We start from the raw sequence: 18,442 nt of genomic DNA, 5'->3' as shown, positions 1-18,442 counted from the left end.
TAGCAGATCAAGTGACAGTGTTTGCTCATCACAGGAAGACATGACAGGTGTGATCCAAGCAGAAGGAAACAGACTATGTCCCAAGCAGGTGCTCAATGAAGCCTTACTGAACGAATGTGTAAAGGAGATCTTTTCTACCTTTTGGAAAGCGTATATTCATGTTGTGCCAACTAATATCTAACAATAAACATGTTGTGGGTTCGAAATGCTCATCTGTAGGAATCCAAGTTCTCTACATTTGCATCTCCCCTTCAGCAGCATTCCCGACTGATGAGGACCATGTCCACTGAAAGGCCACTCTCCTTACGGACAGTCGAGGGCTGAGTTTTTGTCCCTAACACCTCTGCACTTTCTCCTCTCCAGCTTTACACCTTCCTTATTCTACTAGGACCTGAGCTGAGAAGATCGAAACTCAAGGCACGTCCCTAATATTTTCTAACTTCTGGCACATGTGAAGCCCTGGTGTTAGGAAACAGACTTAATTCTTCCCTGCACCGCTGTAGCCTCATTCAGGTCCTCCTCTCATCCTGTCGATCATAAGCGTCACCGGCTCTCTCACGGCTTGCCCTGACGCGCAGAGATCCGTGCTTGTGCTAAGTGAAAACGCTTTTTAGCGTGTATGAAAAGCGGCCGGTGGCCCCGGAAAACTTTTTTTTTTCCGACTCCAACATACCCTCCCCTGAAACTGATAAAGAAGCAAAATCCCGTTCACTCTAGCAGGCCCCTTCCAATCAGTGGTCCTCCAACCCCTCGAGCCTGAGAAGCCTGGCCCGCAACCGCGGACCAAAGGCAGGCTGCCGGCGACGGTGGGAGCGCGGGCGACGGAGGAGGCCAAAGTCTCCGGTTATCCCTCGCACCCCTCACAGCCCTTGGCCTCATTCCCTCTCTCGTTGGTCCCTTACAGAGGTCGGATCAGCAGCTGGTCGCTCTCCTCAGCAGGAATCGCAGACATCCCGAAAGTGTGAGGGCGAAGCGGGGGCGGGGAACAGGTCGCCGGGGTCTTCCTAAATTGGAAGGTAAATAAAGAAAGAAGAACCCCATCCACCAAGAGAACAACTTCCGTCACTCCGGAGCCCGCGGCACTAGACTCCTCCCCTCGACTTCCGGTTGGGGGACGTCGCTTGCGAAGCTTCCCACCACTCGGGGTCCTGGAACCGGGCGCGGGACGTCAGGACTGCGCCTGCGCTTAGTCTCGGAGGCGGGGCCCGGCGGACGTGGGCAGGAGCGTTGGAAAAGCCGGCGCTGGAGCGGGAACGGGAGTAGTTGCCTGGGTGCCGGAGGCCGCGGCGCTCCCACGCGGACCCCGAAGCCCACAGCCGGGGGATGGGCCCGCGGCTGCGAGGTGAGCGCCCAGCCCTCGTCCCACTCGGGGCCGAGCTCGCGGAGGTCTGACGGGAACACGGCCCCGAGAGCGGCGCGGACGGCCGGGAAGGATGGGTGGGGCCGCAGGGAGGGCGGGGGAGGGATGCCTGGGCTCCGGCTGCGTTGTTTGCGGGTCCGCGCTCCCGGGGCGCGGGTGGAGGCGCCTGGAACCGCGGGTCGGGCGTGGGCGTTGTGGACTGTAGCTTCCGGAGCCGCTGCCAGCCGGGAGAGGAGGCAAGGCGGGCAGCGCGGGCCGTTTCCCTGCCTCTTCCTCTGCCTCGTTTCGGCCGCCTCCCGCCTCTCAGGGTCGGGGTTGTCTGTCCCCTTCGCTGTCACATCCTCCGCACCCAGCGCGTGGACGGTGCTCCATCACGGTGACAGACAGGTGCCAAGCAGGCTGGCGTCTGGGAGGAACTTTGGAGCCGGCTTTCCCTAGGCCCTGAGGTTGGCCCCATCCGTCCTTACCCTGGTGACCCTGAGCAGGTCACTGACTCTTCGGGCGCTTTGGCATCCTCGTTTGAAAGGGGCTGTTATCCTTCAGGCTTGCTGGTCAGTGAGGGTGAGAGGGATCTGTGCACCTAGCACCGTGCATGGCACGTGGTAGGCGTTTGGTACTTGGGAATTGCTATTGGGGTGTTACAGACACCCCAGAAAGTTCTCGGCTTCAGTAAGCGCGTCCCCTGCCAGGCGCCCTGGCTGTGCAGAGAGGAGTCCCTGAGCTCCGCCTTTGACCAGCGTGCAGCTGGGAGAGTGAGATCAGAGACCACAGCAGATCGTGGCGCTGTGATCAGGGGTACACTGAAGCTGTGGGTCCCTGAGCCCAGCCTTGAGATCCCAGGAAGACCTGCAGCCTGAAAGGGGCCTTGAAAGGTAAGAGGTAGCCAAGTGCCTGAAAGGTGAAGGGTGTCCCGGGCGCTGCAAAGCAGGGGCGACTGGAGCATCGCTCTGAGAACCACGAGCAGCTTTGCCTTGCTGAGATCAATTAACTGTGCCCGGGTTGTGGAGGACGGAAGTGGAAAGGTGGTTAGGAGCTGCGTCCTGGAGGACCTGGCGTGTCCTGCTGAAGAACGTTGACTTTGATCTCTGACTTTGGAGAACCAGTGAAAGATTTTCAGCAGGCTAGTGGCATTAGATTTATGTTTGAAAGAAATCATTTTAATCGTTTTGGCTGCAGTGTGGGGTGGATTTAAAGTGTTAGGGAATCCAGTAGGACAAGGTCCCTTACCCACGAAATATCCTTGGGTTTGTGAATTCCTTAAATTCATGCCAAATTTTGTATGGATGTGTATTTTTGTAGGGTGAGTATCCATCACATTGATCAGATTCTAAAAAAATGGTGTCTGTGCCCATGGTCTAGGATGACATGGGGCCTGGTGGAGAGCTGGCTCAGAGAGCTCTTGCGGTGGGGTATACAGTGGGTCTTGGTGCCAGATTGGATATGGGGCCTGAAGGACAGCAAGGAATTCATGATTTCCTGGCTTCCCCCAGCAATAATAGAATTTCCTAACGGGGAGAGAAGAGGAGAGGAGCAGATCTGAAGGGGAGGATGATGGTTTCAGCTTGAGACATCTTTGCATTTGACGAGCCTACGGAGCATCCAGTCGCCAATCAGGATCGTTGGCCTCATTTTGATGCATGAGTAATTTTGAGGCAAAAATGATTTGCTTGAGAACATGCATCAAAATTGCAGCAGATATCAAAGACTTTAATAAATGCTGCTTTTTCCTAAGCCCCCGGGTTGATGATGAAAAGAAAGCCTTAAGGAGTTGCTGAGGCATTGTGGTGTCATGATTTTCATATCAAGGGATTTGAGGAGACACTTCAGGATTGCACTAACAGTAGAATCACATTTTGTTTTTAAAATGTTTTGATTTAAAATTTAAATCATATTTAAAATTGTTACCTATATGTAAATATGTATTTATATATACTGAAGTATCTGATGCTTAAATACGTTATATATCATCAACATTTTAACCCATCAGCACCATTAACATGGCACTTTATGCTGCTACATTAACCTCGTTTTGTGCAGGCCTTGGAATAAGGCTCTCCTGCCGTCTCTCACTGACTAGTGTCCTGTGCTGGTAAGGTTCTCCTTTGCAGCAATCACCCGCAGTCGTCTTCCAACGCATCTCTCTCTTTTTACTCTTATCCTATGGAGTTAGTTCCCTGCCTGGAAGCCAGAGTCGTTGTTTGAAAAACAGAAGACACCTAATTGTGTCGCTAAACTGCTTTTTAAAAGTCTCCATTCCGGAAAATCACAGCAGATAAGCAAAAAATAAATAAAAAAACCTTTAGAGTCTTCCTCTTAAAGTCCACTGTTATCACAGCCTGCCTGGCCTTCTGTGGCACTTTGTCTGGGCCCATTGCTGTCCTGCTCCCAGACAGCCTTGACTATTCCCTTGGGCCCCGTCTCCACCTGCACAGCATTGCCTCCAGGCTATTTATGGCCGCCCTCACTTCATTCAGAAAAAGATCTAGAGCATCTTTTTCTGGAATACCCACCCCTTCCTTCCTTCCGTCTGTGTCTCCTTAACTTCTCTTAGTTTTCCTCATAGCAGTTGTTTCCTAATAACATGTTTTATGTGTGTTTTTCTTGTTGGTCTGTCTCCTCCCGCTGAGAACAGGCTCCTTGAGGTCAGGGGCTTCGTTTGGTTCACTGATGCGTCCCTGGCATTTGGTAGGTGCTCACTGACTATCCAGAAATGAATGACTCAATCAGATTTTCCTGATACCCCACAGCAAAAACATAGAAATAAATCTGATGATGAGGCCGATTAAAAAGCTTGGACTCAGGGGTCAGACTCGGGCAAGTGGCCTAATGTCATCCCCTAGTGAGTGGGCTTAGAGTGGGGTCTCCAAATACAGAGAATCAGGGGCTTTCACTGACTGCTGCCTGAGTCACTCGTTCTTTTTCCTTCATCAGGTGCATTGTTTCTCTGAAAAGCATCGCCCCGGTCAGAATGAAAGGAAACTCTCTGTGCAGACCGCTGTATGTGGGACCTTGAAGACGGTCAAATAGTGTTCAATTATATAGCAAGCAGATTTTCTTGTTCCCTCTGGAGAACACAGTTTTTGGTAAAAATTGGTCAGGTTATCTTATTCATAAATCCTCTTGAAAGACATGTCACAGTTCCCTCATCTGTAAAAGGCAGATTACAGCCCACCTTCTGCGAGCCCCTTGAGGGTTAGAGCCCTGCAGAGTGTGTGGCATATGGTTTGCCCTTAAAAAGCATCAATAGAGCAAATGAATATGTCACAAGGTTATCATGAGGCTGTGACAGTGTAACTGTCCCGGGAGTTCTGTGAGCTATGCAGCTTCATATAGGTTAGTTAATGTGCCAAATATAATCTATGCTCTCCTATGCAATTGGCAAGGATGAATCTTACGTTTCCAAGGCATTATTTATTAATTTCAAAAAAAGAAATGTGTAACATAGACTCTGGGAAGCAAGGTCATCTCCTTAGCTGCCCTTAGTAGAGAGGGGGGTGAGGCGCTGGCACCGAGGAAGGTCTTTGTGTCAGCTGTTACTTAAAGGCATTTCAAAACTTCCAGAAAAATGCACATTTCTGAGAGGTGTATATATCTTAACCCTACCAAGTATAGAATGTGAAGCTGAGAGGCTTACTGAATCTCAGTATCTCGGCTGAAAATCCAGTGTGTCAGAGCATATTTTGCTAAAATCTTGAATCAATTGAAGAGAAGTCAGGCCCTTGAAATTTTGAGAACTAGGTGACATGTCTAATACTTGAGAAAAGTGCTTTTCACACCTCTAGGCCAAGGTTTCTGCCTTTTTTTGCTTATTGGGTTAATTTTTTGTAATTTAATAGGAAAGAATGAAAAGGAATAGTATCCAAGGGAAAAGTTTTATGTTTTATAGAAAAGGAACACCCCCATGGAACTGGAAGGAATTGATGATTTTTATTTCTATTATGCGTAAAGTGATTTAATGTTGCATTTCCTGATGTAGCTGTAACCAATAGCAAAGTTGCTTTTCCTGGCTGGGCATGGTGGCTCACACCTGTAATCCCAGCACTTTGGGAGGCCAAGCGGGGAGGATCACCTGAGAGCAGGAGTTTGAGACCAGCCTGGCCAACATGGCAAGATCCTGTCTCTACAAAAAATGAAATTAGCTGAGTGTAGTGGCACATGCCTGTAGTCCCAGCAACTCGGGGAGGCTGAGGTGGGAGGATCACTTGATCCCAGGAGGTTGAGACTGCAGAGAGCCATGTTTGTGCCACTGCACTCCAACCTGAGTAAGAGCAAGACTCTGTCTCTTTAAAAAAAAAAAAAAGTTGCTTTTCCCAATGTAACTGTCACCAATATTTGTTTTTTCAGGGGATCTTCTCTGGATCAAGAAATGGTGGTGAAAAATGTTTCGCAAAGGCAAAAAACGACACAGTAGTAGCAGTTCCCAAAGTAGCGAAATCAGTACTAAGAGCAAGGTAGGGAAATGGAATTTGGAACAGAGTCATAAAGCAGGGAGAGTTTTATTTCTTCTAGCTGATATTGTATGGAGGATACCGACCATGGGCAGACCTCCTGATAATCTTCAAACTAGGTGTGTTTTTACATTTACTTTTTGCACTAGAGATGCATTCTATGCTTAGCTTCATTTTATCTGTTTTGGTAGGTTTTCTGAAATTCTTAAATCCATTAAACTAGATGGGACATGACCCATCTAGTTTGGTCTCGTTGAAATGAGCACTGATTTAAAAAATTTTTAAATGATAGAAATTGCAGGCATTAAGGGGCTAGACCTCTTGAATTCTAGGGCTTGTGGTGTGCATAATTAGTTTCACTTAAGAGTGCGATTGGCAGATACCTGTATACTAGAGAGTTCGAATGCTGTTGGAAGGTAAGCATGGATTTAGTTCATGCCGAACAAACCTTCGAGGAGCTTTTCAACTGGCAACTTTTGTCTCAAAGAATAAAGTGATTTCTTTTTGACTGACAGATATTTTTCAATATAAGAGTACAAAGATAGCTGCATTATATTTGTTCTAGGTTTTTGACACCAATTTTGTTGGTGTTTAGAAGAATAGCATTTTTATTTCTACCTCCTGGACGATGGCACGTGAACACTCATTCATTCACCGAGTATTTACTGAGCATGGCTGTATGCCAAACTCTGTTTAAGGGGCATAAAATAGAGTGGTTGGGGGAGGGAAAAAATCCCTGGCCCCAGAGCTTCCATTTCAGATGGGGCAGAAAATAATGAAGAAATAAGTAAAATAGAGAATTTCAGATGGTGGAAACTAACATGGGAGGAAGAAACTACAGGAATGGACGGGGTGGGAGATTGGGAGAGGGGCAGTGTTCAACAGTCTGGTAGAAAAGGTCTTATTTTCAGGCCGGGCACAGTGGCCCATGCCTTTGGGAGGCAAGGTGGGCAGATCACCTGAGGTCAGGAGTTTCAGACCAACCTGGCCAAAATGGTGAAACCCCATCTCTACTAAAAATACAAAAATTAACTGGGCGTGGTGGCACACACCTGTAGTCCCAGCTACTCGGGAGGCCGAGACAGGAGAATTGCTTGAACCAGGAGGCGAAGGTTGCGGTGAGCCAAGATCACACCACTGGACTCCAGCCTGGGCGACAGAGCAAGATTCTGTCTCAAAAAAAGAAAAGAGAAGGTCTTATTTTATTTATTTTTTTTTGCTTCTCCTCCTCCCGAGAAAAGGCCTTGTTTTCTTGGTGGCATTTGAGCAGGGGCCTAGAGGAGAAGTGGGGCCATGATAAGATCTGGAAGGATCGTGGTTCAGGGAGAGGAGAGAGCAAAGGCCCATGGGAGGAGCGAGCCTATGTGTTTAGGGGGCAGCAGGGAGACCAGCGTGCCCTGGGCAGGGCAGGTGCAGGTGTTGTGAAGACCTGGGATTTTACTCTGAGAAGTAAAGCAGGGGCGCCTGGGGCCAGGGAGTGACAGAATCTTACGTAAGTTTTGTTGGGGGTCACTTTGGCCACTATGAGCAGGGCAAGGGCAGGAGCAGAGACTGCTGGGGAGGATGTGGTAAGAACCTGAGAGATGATGGGGGCTTGGACGGGGTGTGAAGGAAGTGCTAAGACCTCAGGTTCTGCAGAGAGTTCCAGGTGGGCACTCATGGGACCTGTGGATGGATGACGATGGCTTGTGGAGTATGCGGAAAAGAGTCATCAAAGCTTAAAGCCTTAAGATAGCAGGTGCTGTGGGAGGCAGAAAAAGTGATTCACTCCAGGTGTTTCTGCCTGGATGCCAGATACCACTTGAGACATGATTGATACCCAGAGACAGTGAATAATTCAGAGAACGCGAAGGTGTGTGAGGTAATGACAAATACTGCTTCGGGGATTCCGAGACTGGGGAGATGATAGGCCTAAAGTTGTGGAGGAAGTTGTATTAGTTGGAGTTCTCCAGAGAACCAGTAGGATGTGTTTCTATCCTAGAGAGAGATTTTGTTGTGTTTTCAAGGTTTATTTTGAAGAATTGGCTGATGTGACTGTGGGGGCTGCAAGTCCACAATCTGCAGGGCGGGCGGGCTGGAGACCCCTGGGAGTGGAAGTGGCAGCTTGAGCCCAAAGGTAGCCTGGAGGCAGCTGGAGGCAGACTCTCCTCCTCGGGAGCCTGAGTCTTTTTCCTTTAAGGCCTTCACCTGCTTGGATGAGGCCCACCCGCACTGTGGAGGGTCCTCTGCTGTGCTCCGTGTCTGCTGGGGTAGACGTTAATCTCATTTAAAGAAACACCTTCACGGCAATGTCTTGACTTGTATTTGACCAAATATCTGGGTACTTAGCCCAGAGAAGTTGATATATAAAATTAACCATCACAGAAGTCTTCCCGAAAAAAGCAGTTAGTGAATGAGACCTTAAAATATATGGGTCAAATAGGCATAAATGAGGAAGGGAGTTAGACATCCCAGGAACAGGCAGGAAGCTGGAGGCCGAGTCCAGTCTGAACAGCCTCTTCATGATTTTCCACCCTTGTGAGTGGTCTAATTTTAAAGCTGTGTGTTCACTCAGTCCCAGGACCAGGGTGAGGCACAGCATGGAAGGAGGCGTCTCACAGGGTCGCACAAGGCCCCCTCAGGAGATGCCTCCCTAGACTTTTCATCCCGGGTGCCTGCCGGGCCTCCCATGCCCCACATGTGCCATGCTATTAAATAACAGCCACACGTGAATGAGACAAAGACACACGACTGCCACTCAGTTTCCAGTCAGGGCAGGGTGAGCTGGCATATGTCGGCGTGGCGGAGCTGGTGGGTGGCGTTGTAACCAGAAGCACAGAAACCTGACATTGTAGGAGTCCTGTGCAGCCTTAGAATGGGGAAGCGAACCATGTTCTTGGAAGTTTTTGAACTCCTGGAACTGGTCAACACAGAACCTCCCTACTGCCACTTCCTCAGCCTTAAGCGTGAGGACTCCGCAGGGGAATCTCACCTGTGTGGCCCAATGTCTTGTTTTATTTTTATTTTTGGAGACAGAGCCTCACTCTGTCGCCCAGGCTGGAGTGCAGTGGCGTGATCTCGGCTCACTGCAACCTCTGCCTCCGGGTTCAAGCAATTTTCCTGCCTCAGCCTGCCAAGTAGCTGGGACTATAGGCATGTGCCACCACGCCTGGCTAATTTTTGTATTGTGTTTTGTTGTTGTTGTTTGTTTTGAGATGGAGTTTCGCTCTTGTTGCCCAAGCTGGAGTGCAGTGGCGTGATCTCAGCTCACTGAAACCTCTGACTCCCAGGTTCAAGCGATTCTCCTGCCTCAGCCTGCTGAGTAGCTAGGATTATAAGCACCCACCACCATACCCAGCTAAGTTTTGTATTTTTGGTTAGAGACGGGGTTTTACCATGTGGGCCAGGCTGGTCTCGAACTCCTGACCTCAGGTGATCCACACGCCTCAGCCTCCCAAAGTGCTGGGATTACAGGTGTGAGCCACCATGCTCAGCTGTATTTTTTTTTTTTAGTAGAGACGGGGTTTCACCACGTTGGCCAGGCTGGTTTCGAACTCCTGTCCTCAGGTAATCCACCCGCCTCAGCCTCCCAAAGTACTGGGATTACAGGTGTCAGCCACCACGCCCGGCCACAGAATATTATTTCTAAAGAAATTGGGAGTATAGCTCTGAGGAACAAACTCCCTTTACATATGATTCTATTTTGCTCAACAGTTGTGTTGTTTTTTGTGACAGTTCACATGATAGTCTACTCTTCTCTGCCAGTTAGCCCCTGAATTCCTGCTGCAGGCCAGACATGAGTTGGAATAATTGCAGAAGCACTGGACCAGAGACCTAGAATTAAGAGAGCTAGGTTTGAGATCGGAGCCATTTACTAGATGTTACCTTGGATAAGTCACTAAACGTCTCTGTCTCCTTCCTCATTTATTAAGCAGGGATCATGGTCCTTGCCTGGCTTTCTGCAAAGGGTTTGTTTTGGGTTCAGCGGAACTAATGTGAAAGCAAGGCGAGATGTTCACAAGAATATTCTTAGAAGGCATCTTGTAAGGAGGTGGTGGTAATGGCTTCGATTTAGGCTAAGAATATTGCCACCACGTTTATCCAATATTATGTCGTGGGACGAATGAACAGTTGGGATTATGTGATTTTTTTTTTTTTTTTTAAGTTTGTTGCAGAATTTGTCTTAAGAAAAATCTGTCACAGTCCATATGCCTGAATAATTGGCATGATTTCGTATATGTCAGCTCAACTCTAATAAATAATTTGAATGGGTTAGAGGACTTCAGAGAAGACATGGCTGCTTCTGTGGAGGTTTTTTACTTGTTTTTCTGTTTCTCAGTCTGTAGATTCTAGCCTTGGGGGTCTTTCACGATCCAGCACGGTGGCCAGCCTCGACACAGATTCCACCAAAAGCTCAGGTACAGAAAAGGGTTGGATCATTGATTGTCTGTGATTTTCATTGATGTTCTTGTGGTTTTACTGGGGTAGCGCGAGTTCTTCAGTATTTGTGGCTTTCTTCCTCTCCTTTGCCACTTTTGACAAGAGTTTAGAAGTGGACCCAGATTTGGTGGGACATGGGCTGAGGGTGTGGTGTGATTGGGGAACCACATAGCCTTTGGAGATTGGCACAGGCACATGGGCAACCTGGAAGTTTCAAAATAGTTTTTAAAGAAATGAGGTGGCAATAAATACATACACCTACTATGTACCCACAAAAATTAAAAGAAATGGGGTGGCAGAAGGTGAATTCCATTGGACTTACGTTGTCTGTGGGGAATAGGGCAAATATCTTGGTGATTAAAGGGCTAAGGAGCCATTCATTTACCCCAAGGAACCCAGAGATTCACCAGCTCATGACCACCACCAACACAAATAATTAAGGGGAGGATCTGGCCCAGACCCTTGTAGATATTTATGCAGCTGCCCAAAATTAGTAGATCCTTAGAAACAGGCTGGGCGTGTTGGCTCACGCCTATAATCCCAGCACTTTGGGAGGCCAAGGCAGGTGGATCACCTGAGGTCAGGAGTTTGAGACTAGCCTGGCCAACATGGTGAAACCCTGTCTCTGCTAAAAATACAAAAAATTAGCTGGGCGTGGTGGCACATGTTTGTAATCCCAGCTACTCGGGAGGCTGAGGCAGGAGAATTGCTTGAACCCAGAGGTGGAGGTTGCAGTGAGCTGCGAATCACACCACTGCACTCCAGCCTGGGCGACAGAGCGAGACTCCGTCTCAAAAAAAAAAAAAAGAAAAGAAATCAAGAGGTGACTTCTAACCCAAGCTCCCTAAGTAGCTGGTGGCTAACTGGAAATATATTCATTTTCTTGTCCAAATTCCTCTTTTTCTCTCAGGAATTGTCCTAGTGAATCTGTAACAGAGAATGTTGGAGCATTAAGTCCATTGTCTTTACTGCCAGATCCCTTTAAAATTATTACAGTTGTGGGCATCTTTTTATTACATAACCTAAAAGTAATCATATAGTATTTCCTTAATATGGTTGAGATTATAAGTCGTTTGTAGTAGTTTTTGTATTGGCTAGATTTTGTGGCACACACCTCTTCAACCGTTGCTGTTAGGTTAAGAGACTTCCTGCCTGGCGTTATTCCATCGACATTAAAAAGAAAAACTATGTGGTCTTTTCTGATGGAATGGTAGAGGAAGAGTAGGCTTCCTGAATGAGGAAAGAAAGCTAACATGCTAGGCCAGGCACGGTGGATCATGCCTGTAATTCCAGCACTTTGGGAGGCCAAGGTGGGAGGATCGCTTGAGCCCAGGAGTTTAAGACCAGCCTGGGCAATGTAGTGAGACCCTGTCTCTACAGGGGAAAAAAAATGGTGAAGAGGGACAAAGAACCAAAAATAAATATCATGCATCATAAAGGTAATCATGTAGTCACCTTTTCTTTACTGTTTGTTTTGAAGGGAAGGTTAATATTTATTCCTATTATTGAGACCTTTGTATATTATATTTAGTATACCATGAGTCATAAAGGGTTGGTGAAATTTTAAGTTCTTCCCCATTATATACAAATATTTTGCATTATAAAATTTGTCATTAGTGGTTGTGTTCTAATGACTGTCTGGTTTTTATTTGGGAAGGGACTGAGGATACCCTGTAATGCAGATATTTCTTCTGAAGTCTTACCACTTTTCTTTCATCTTTAGGACAAAGCAACAATAATTCAGATACCTGCGCAGAATTTCGAATAAAATATGTTGGTGCCATTGAGAAACTGAAACTCTCTGAGGGAAAAGGCCTTGAAGGGCCATTAGACCTGATAAATTATATAGACGTTGCCCAGGTAAAAAAAAAAAAAAAAAAAAATTCCTTAACTCTCTGGTTCTGAGAGTCTGGGGAGCCAGCTCGTGGCTTTGGGGCAAAGGCTCACTCCTCGGGTCCACTGGGTGCCGCTCCACTTGCTCTGGACTGGAAGCCCCCGCATCACCACTGCACATGTGCGTGAGCGCTGAGCTGCGTAGGAACACGGGCGCCGTTCCTTCTTTCCAACACGGTACTTTTTTTTTTTTTTTTTTGAGACGGAGTTTCGCTTTTGTTGCCCAGGCTGGAGTGCAATGGCATGATCTTGGCTCACTGCAATCTCCGCCTCCCGGGTTCAAGCAATTCTCCTGCCTCAGCCTCCCGAGTAGTTGGGATTACAGGCGCCCGTCACCATGCCCAGCTAATTTTGTACTTTTAGTAGAAACAGGGTTTCTCCATGTTGGTCAGGCTGGTCTTGAACTCCCGACCTCAGGTGATCTGCCCACCTCAGCTTCCCAAAGCGCTGGGATTGTAGGCGTGAGCCACTGTGGCCGGCCCACAGTAGTTTTTAATTTTTTTTTTTTTTTGAGATGGAGTCTTGCTCTGTTGCCCAGGCTGGAGTGCAGTGGTGCGATCTCAGCTCATTGCAACCTCCGCCTCCCAGGTTCAAGAGATTCTCCCACCTCAGCCACCTGAGTAGCTGGGATTATAGGCGCTGGCCACCATGCCTGGCTGATTTTTGTATTTTTAGCAGAGATGGGGTTTCACCATGTTGGTCAGGCTCGTCTCAAACTCCTGCCCTTGTGATTCACCCGCCTCGGCCTCCCAAAGTGTTGGGATTACAGGCGTGAGCCACACACCTGGCCAATCCTTTTTTTTTTTTTGAGACAGTCTTGCTCTGTCACCCAGGCTTGAGTGCAGTGGCGTGATCTCGCCCCACTGCAACCTCCACCTCCCGGGTTCGAGCGATTCTTCTGCCTCAGCTTCCTGAGTAGCTGGGACTACAGGCGCGTGCTGCCACACCCGGCTAATTTTTCGTATTTTAGTACAGACGGGGTTTCACTGTGTTGCCCAAGCTGGTTGTGAACCCCTGACCTCACGTGATCCACCTGCCTCTGCCTCTGAAAATGCTGGGATTACAGGCCTGAGCCACTGTGCCTGGCCTATTAATACTTTCTTTATGGGGCTGATCAATCCTATTTAAATGAGGAGCTCATTGTGGTGACTGGTTATATTCCTTAGGTTCTTCCTTTAAAATAATCTGGCACAACCTCACCATACCACCATCAGACCAGTTTTGTCTCTGAATAATCTAATTCATAATGATGTCGACCTAACATATCTGTTTATTCATGCAAGGTTTCTAACAAGAATTGAGATGAGTGGGTTTCAAAAAGATAAAATCAAGACGATAAAAAATAATCATCATGAAGGAAAATTAAGAAGGAAAATTAAATCAAAAGTATAATGTGTAAACTATATAAGCATGAAATTTTATAAAATCTGTACCCTTGCCAGTGGTGGAAGTGCATGAGCCAAAAGACTTAGTGAATTCGGTAATGAGAGAAAAAAAGAAAGTAAATTGTTTCTGGAGTTTCTAGAAAACGAAATTACATTTTTATGTGCACATTAAAAGAGGGATATTACTGCAATAAAAAGATTCCTTAACTTCAGAGAGTGTTAATCTGAAGAATGTGTAATCTCTTAAATCATGGAGAATGAGAATATGAAATACAACGTGGCAGGGCATGGTGGCTAACGCCTGTAATCCCAGCATTTTGGGAGGCAGAGTGGGGAGATCACCTGAACCCAGGAGTTCAAAACCAGCCTGGGCAACACAGTAAGACCTCGTTTCTACAAAAAAAAATTTTTTTAATTGCTGAGTGCAGTGGCTGATGCCTGTACTTTGGGAGGCCAAGGCGGGCAGATCACTTGAGGCCAAGAGTTCAGGACCAGCCTGGCCAATATGGCAAAAACCCCATCTCTACTAAAAATACAAAAATCAGCTGGGCGTGGTGGTGCACGCCTATAATCCCAGCTAATCCGGAGGCTGAGGTTGAACTGCTTGCTTGAACTCAGGAGGCAGAGGCTGCAGTGAGCCAAGATTGTGCCACTGCACTCTAGCCCTGGGTGACATAGTGAGACTGTCTCAAACAAAAAAAACACCAGTCTGGGCACGACCCCGTCCCTACAAAACATCTAAAAAATTCAGTTGAGTGTGGTGTTATGCACTGGTAGTCCCAGATACTCAGAAGGCCAAGGCAGGGGGATTCCTTGAGCCCAGGAGGTCAAGGTTGCAGTGAGCCATCATTCTATCACTGCACTCCAGCCTGGGTGACAAAACAGTGAGACCGTCTCAAAAAAATCTGAAATGAAGTTTCATATCTTTATGAAAGTAAAGGAAGATACTTCTGTCTGAAGGACAACATCAGTGAATCTAAATTGCCATTTAAGAGAGAACTCGGGCTGGGCACGGTGGCTCAGGTCTGTAATTCCAGCACTTTGGGAGGCTGAGGTGGGCGGATCACGAGGTCAGGAGATCGAGACCATCCTGCCTAACACAGTGAAACTCCATCTCTACTAAAAATACAAAAAAATTAGCTGGGCGTGGTGGCGCGTGCCTGTAATCCCAGCTACTCGGGAGACTGAGGCATGAGAATTGCTTGAACCTGGGAGGCGGAGGTTGCAGTGAGCCGAGATCGCGCCACTGTACTCCAGCCTGGGTGACAAGAGCGAAACTCCGTCTCAAGAAAAAAAGAACTCATGGGAGTCTGGACGAGTGAAATTACTATCCAGCATTTGTTGGAAATGTAAAGTCATTCCAACAAACTACATTAAGTCCTCGGGTAACCTCGTTGATTGGTTCTTGGAAAACCATCTAGATTAGTTCCTCCGGTATCTCGTTTTTCAAGGTCATTTTGTTACAATGTTTTATGATGCTGAAGAGAAAAAAACATGGTTTTGTTATATGCATGGTTTCGCTTGAAGTTGTAGTTTCCAAGAACAAGCCGCAATGTTCAGTGTGGTCTTACCATAAAAGCAACAACCGGTCTGAGTGTTGTACTGAAGGATCAATTATTTTCCTCTCAAAAATACACCAGCATTATTTTCATTCCTATGAGGACTGCTCAATTTCTCATATCACCATAGAATTTTTGCTTGCTGAAATTCCAGTATTGACAGTAGCATGACTGTTATCCCATACCGTGATTCTTGGAATTGCTTTAAACCTACTGTGGGAAGCAGTTGGGAAGAGGGTACTGTGACATTGTGGATGCAACTTATTTACTATGATTTCTTTAATGTGAGCAAGTGGTTCCTCAAAACCATTTACAGTATGGAACATCCATAGGTTGCCAACAGTGTCTTATGTTAGGGAAGACGAAGTAGGTGGTATTCTGGTCTGGGAGCTGAGACTGGATCGTCCAATAGGGAAGCCGTCAGAGATTATCTGCCGTTTCTGAGTAGCTCAAAACTCCGATTCATGTTTTTGTGAGTGGAGTAACTGCTCATCAGCAGCACTTGCCAGCCCGAAGCCCTGAGGCCTGGGATCACCAGACACGCCTTCCCATCTGGGCAGGGTATGTGGGCTCTGCTTCCTGATCATCCCACGTGCTAACACTGGTCCACGCTATGGAAGTGAAGACCTTAATTTTTCTAATGTAGATATTTTAACCTCAGCAGGATCTGTGAGAGGCAGCTCAGTTTGTAATTAGGATTAACACCAAGACAGACAATATGCATGAAAGGGATGGATGTGAATTTTGCTCAGAGTTGTGGGCTGTAAAAACGGGGCTGGGCACAGTGGCTTATGCCTGTAATGCCAGCACTTTGGGAGGCCAACTTGGGAGAGTTACCTGAGGCCAAGAAGAGTTCAAGACCAGCCTAAGGCAGTACCATCTGTATTTAAAAATAAATTAATGGCCCACACGGTGGCTCATGCCTGTAATCCCAGCATTTTGGGAGGCTGTGGTGGGCGGATCACTTGAGGTCAGGAGTTCATGACCAGCCTGGCCAACATGATGAAATATAATCCATCTGTACTAAAAATACAAAAACTAGCCAGATGTGCTCACTTGAACCCAGGAGGCAGAGGTTGCACCAAGCTGAGATCATGCCACTGCACTACAGCCTGGGCGACAGAGTGAGACTCTGTCTCAGAAATAAAAATAAACTTTTTTTAAATGGGGGGAAATGTGTCTTCTGCCTCTGTGGAGAGAAACTCTTGCCTGGCTCTGTACCCCACATTCTTTAAAGGGTTTGGGCTTGTGATGGCCAGATACTCGAGTAGTCAGAAATAAGACTATAATGTAATTTTAATCTTTATCATATACTTTATTTTTACTTTAAAGCAAGACGGAAAGTTGCCTTTTGTTCCTCCAGAGGAAGAATTTATTATGGGAGTTTCCAAGTATGGCATAAAAGTATCAACATCAGATCAATATGTAAGTAATATAATTTATTAAGAAAATTATGTTTTAGATAACAGGGAATTCAGGCCATTAAGAGCCCCCTTCTAATTAGGGCCACTCCTGTTTGCAGTGATTGGTTTGTAAACAGTCCTGGCAGTTGGTCTTAAACGTGACCAATTTCTTAGGGTGAATAGGGGCCTCCTTTTCTCTCCTGTGTTGGAAGGGTCCAGGCAACCTGTCCCCGACCCCCAAACTCACACAGATGCCTCCGGATGCATTTTCAACCAAGGGCCCCTCATCAATTAAGAGCAGCTGTCAGCTTGGAAGGTGGGCACAGACACTGGGATAGTCAGTTTAGATCACTCCACTCCTGTCTTGCTGGGATTTAAAAACGCGTGATCCTGAAGGCAAATTGCCCAAGACTGAGCATACAGAACATCCCCTGGGGTGAGAAACCTATGGATATGCTGTTTCAAGCCTCACGCTGCCTGGGAGGGTGTGTCATTAGGACTGACAAACATGTGAGTCCTGATCTCTCGGAATCTTTCCTGACTTCTGCAGGATGTTTTGCACAGGCATGCTCTCTACGTAATAATCCGGATGGTGTGTTACGATGATGGGCTCGGGGCGGGAAAAAGCTTACTGGCTCTGAAGACCACAGATGCAAGCAATGAAGAATACAGCCTGTGGGTTTATCAGTGCAACAGCCTGGTGAGACTTTGTTACTTTGGTTAGCTGCTTACTCGTCGTCGCAAAACCCAGGGACTACTGTTGTTTTTGAAGGTTGAAGAAATACAATCCATTATATATGGAATATCTGGCCTGGGGATAGGGAATGAATATTAGGCCAGAGGTCAGCCAGCTGGCAAGACAGCGCAGGTTTGTGAACCATTTCTGTTAGGGCCGGTGGCAGCACTCACTCGTGCCTGGATTTAAAAGGTAAACAAAGCAGCTGAGGAAAAGCGTGTCCTCCAGGGGCCAAAGGCTCCCTCCATTTCCGAAAGCTGTTGCCGTCTTAGACTGCGTGATCAGTCTTCTCAGGCTGCAGTCGCTGTTTGCTCCTCTCTGAAGGAGGGCAAAGGGCCCACGTGCAGGGAAGCTCATAGTGTGGGTTCCACTGACCTAGGCAGGCATGTGTTGTCAGCTTGCTTAGGAGAGGTCTTAAGAGGGTTAGGTGTGTGCCTCTGCTAGCCAAATTAAGTTCATGAAGAGATCAGCAAATGTTGCTCTGACTCTATCTTTTCACGTTATGTAGGAACAAGCACAAGCCATTTGCAAGGTTTTATCCACTGCTTTTGACTCTGTATTAACATCTGAGAAACCTTGAATCCTGCAATCAAGAAGTCAACTTCATCTGAAAGTTCAGCTGTTTTCAATCTGCAGTGCTGAAGTGTTATGCAAATAATGAAGTGATCCCTTGCTCTAGGTTTTCTGAAGAAAATGGATTGTATAAAATGCTGATCATTTGTTTATTAAAATGTGTCATATTACAGTGAGTTAACTCTCAATGAAGTCATCTACTTTCTGGGATAAAAAAACTTCATTTGTCTTTTTCAAGTTCAAATAAGCTTAACCTAAGTGTCACAGAAGCCTAGGTGTCCCAGAGGTCCATTCAGTGACAAACACTGAAGGCCTGCCTGAGGAAGACTGATGACATGTGTTCCGTAGTGGCTTCCCAGTGTCGTGGGATCACTGGCATGGACCTCTCTCCGGCAGAGGTGTGGACAGGAGACCAGGATTCATGCTGGTTTGGAACAGTGACCTTGGCAACTTAAGACACACAAAGTAGATTTTCAGAAGTGTCTGGTCAAGATAACATGCTGGCAAACCACAATTCTTAGAGTTAAGAGAACCTTAAAGGATTACCGCTCATGCCAAAAGTAGTATGTGAAGGATCTCATGTACAGTATGATAGTGTACTTTTTTTTTAAAGGACTGTCAATATATAAAACTTTAAAGATTAAAAACATTAAAAATAAAACCATG

At 46.8% G+C, this 18,442-nt stretch overlaps 2 protein-coding genes across 10 annotated transcripts in view; one reads left to right on the top strand and one right to left on the bottom strand.

The window, feature by feature from the left end:
- The window catches only part of CPSF3 (cleavage and polyadenylation specific factor 3), a 51,006-nt gene extending 49,801 nt beyond the window's left edge, over positions 1–1,205 (bottom strand). Inside the window, exons 1-2 of one of the 4 annotated variants that reach the window (XM_025354934.1) lie at positions 903–1,075; positions 674–685 (exon numbers count right to left, since the gene is read on the bottom strand). In XM_025354934.1, the coding sequence (XP_025210719.1) occupies positions 674–685; positions 903–952 (62 nt within the window). In that variant the 5' untranslated portion in view covers positions 953–1,075. Of the gene's footprint in view, positions 1–16 lie in introns of all 4 variants that reach the window. The other 3 variants (XM_025354935.1, XM_025354937.1, XM_025354938.1) reach the window with 3 other exon arrangements.
- On the top strand, positions 1,146–18,437 carry ITGB1BP1 (integrin subunit beta 1 binding protein 1). Of its 6 annotated transcripts, none has more exons than XM_025354943.1 (8): positions 1,276–1,342; positions 4,292–4,357; positions 5,705–5,811; positions 10,127–10,205; positions 11,951–12,087; positions 16,397–16,489; positions 17,018–17,167; positions 17,712–17,964. In XM_025354943.1, the coding sequence occupies exons 3-8, from the start codon at positions 5,740–5,742 to the stop codon at positions 17,781–17,783; spliced, it is 603 nt and encodes a 200-aa protein (XP_025210728.1). In that variant the 5' UTR covers positions 1,276–1,342; positions 4,292–4,357; positions 5,705–5,739; the 3' UTR covers positions 17,784–17,964. The 6 variants fall into 6 exon arrangements, with proteins under 6 accessions (XP_025210730.1, XP_025210731.1, XP_025210726.1 ...); XM_025354940.1 differs by having other exon boundaries at positions 4,292–4,443; XM_025354942.1 differs by lacking the exon at positions 1,276–1,342 and adding an exon at positions 1,427–2,232 and having other exon boundaries at positions 4,292–4,401.
- Positions 18,438–18,442: the final 5 nt, after the last annotated feature.

This window comes from Theropithecus gelada, chromosome 13, assembly GCF_003255815.1.
Source record: "Theropithecus gelada isolate Dixy chromosome 13, Tgel_1.0, whole genome shotgun sequence".
Classification (NCBI taxonomy): Eukaryota; Metazoa; Chordata; class Mammalia; order Primates; family Cercopithecidae; genus Theropithecus; species Theropithecus gelada.
The sequence above is the reverse complement of the archived record's forward strand: the minus strand, read 5'-3'. Positions and strand labels throughout refer to the sequence as shown.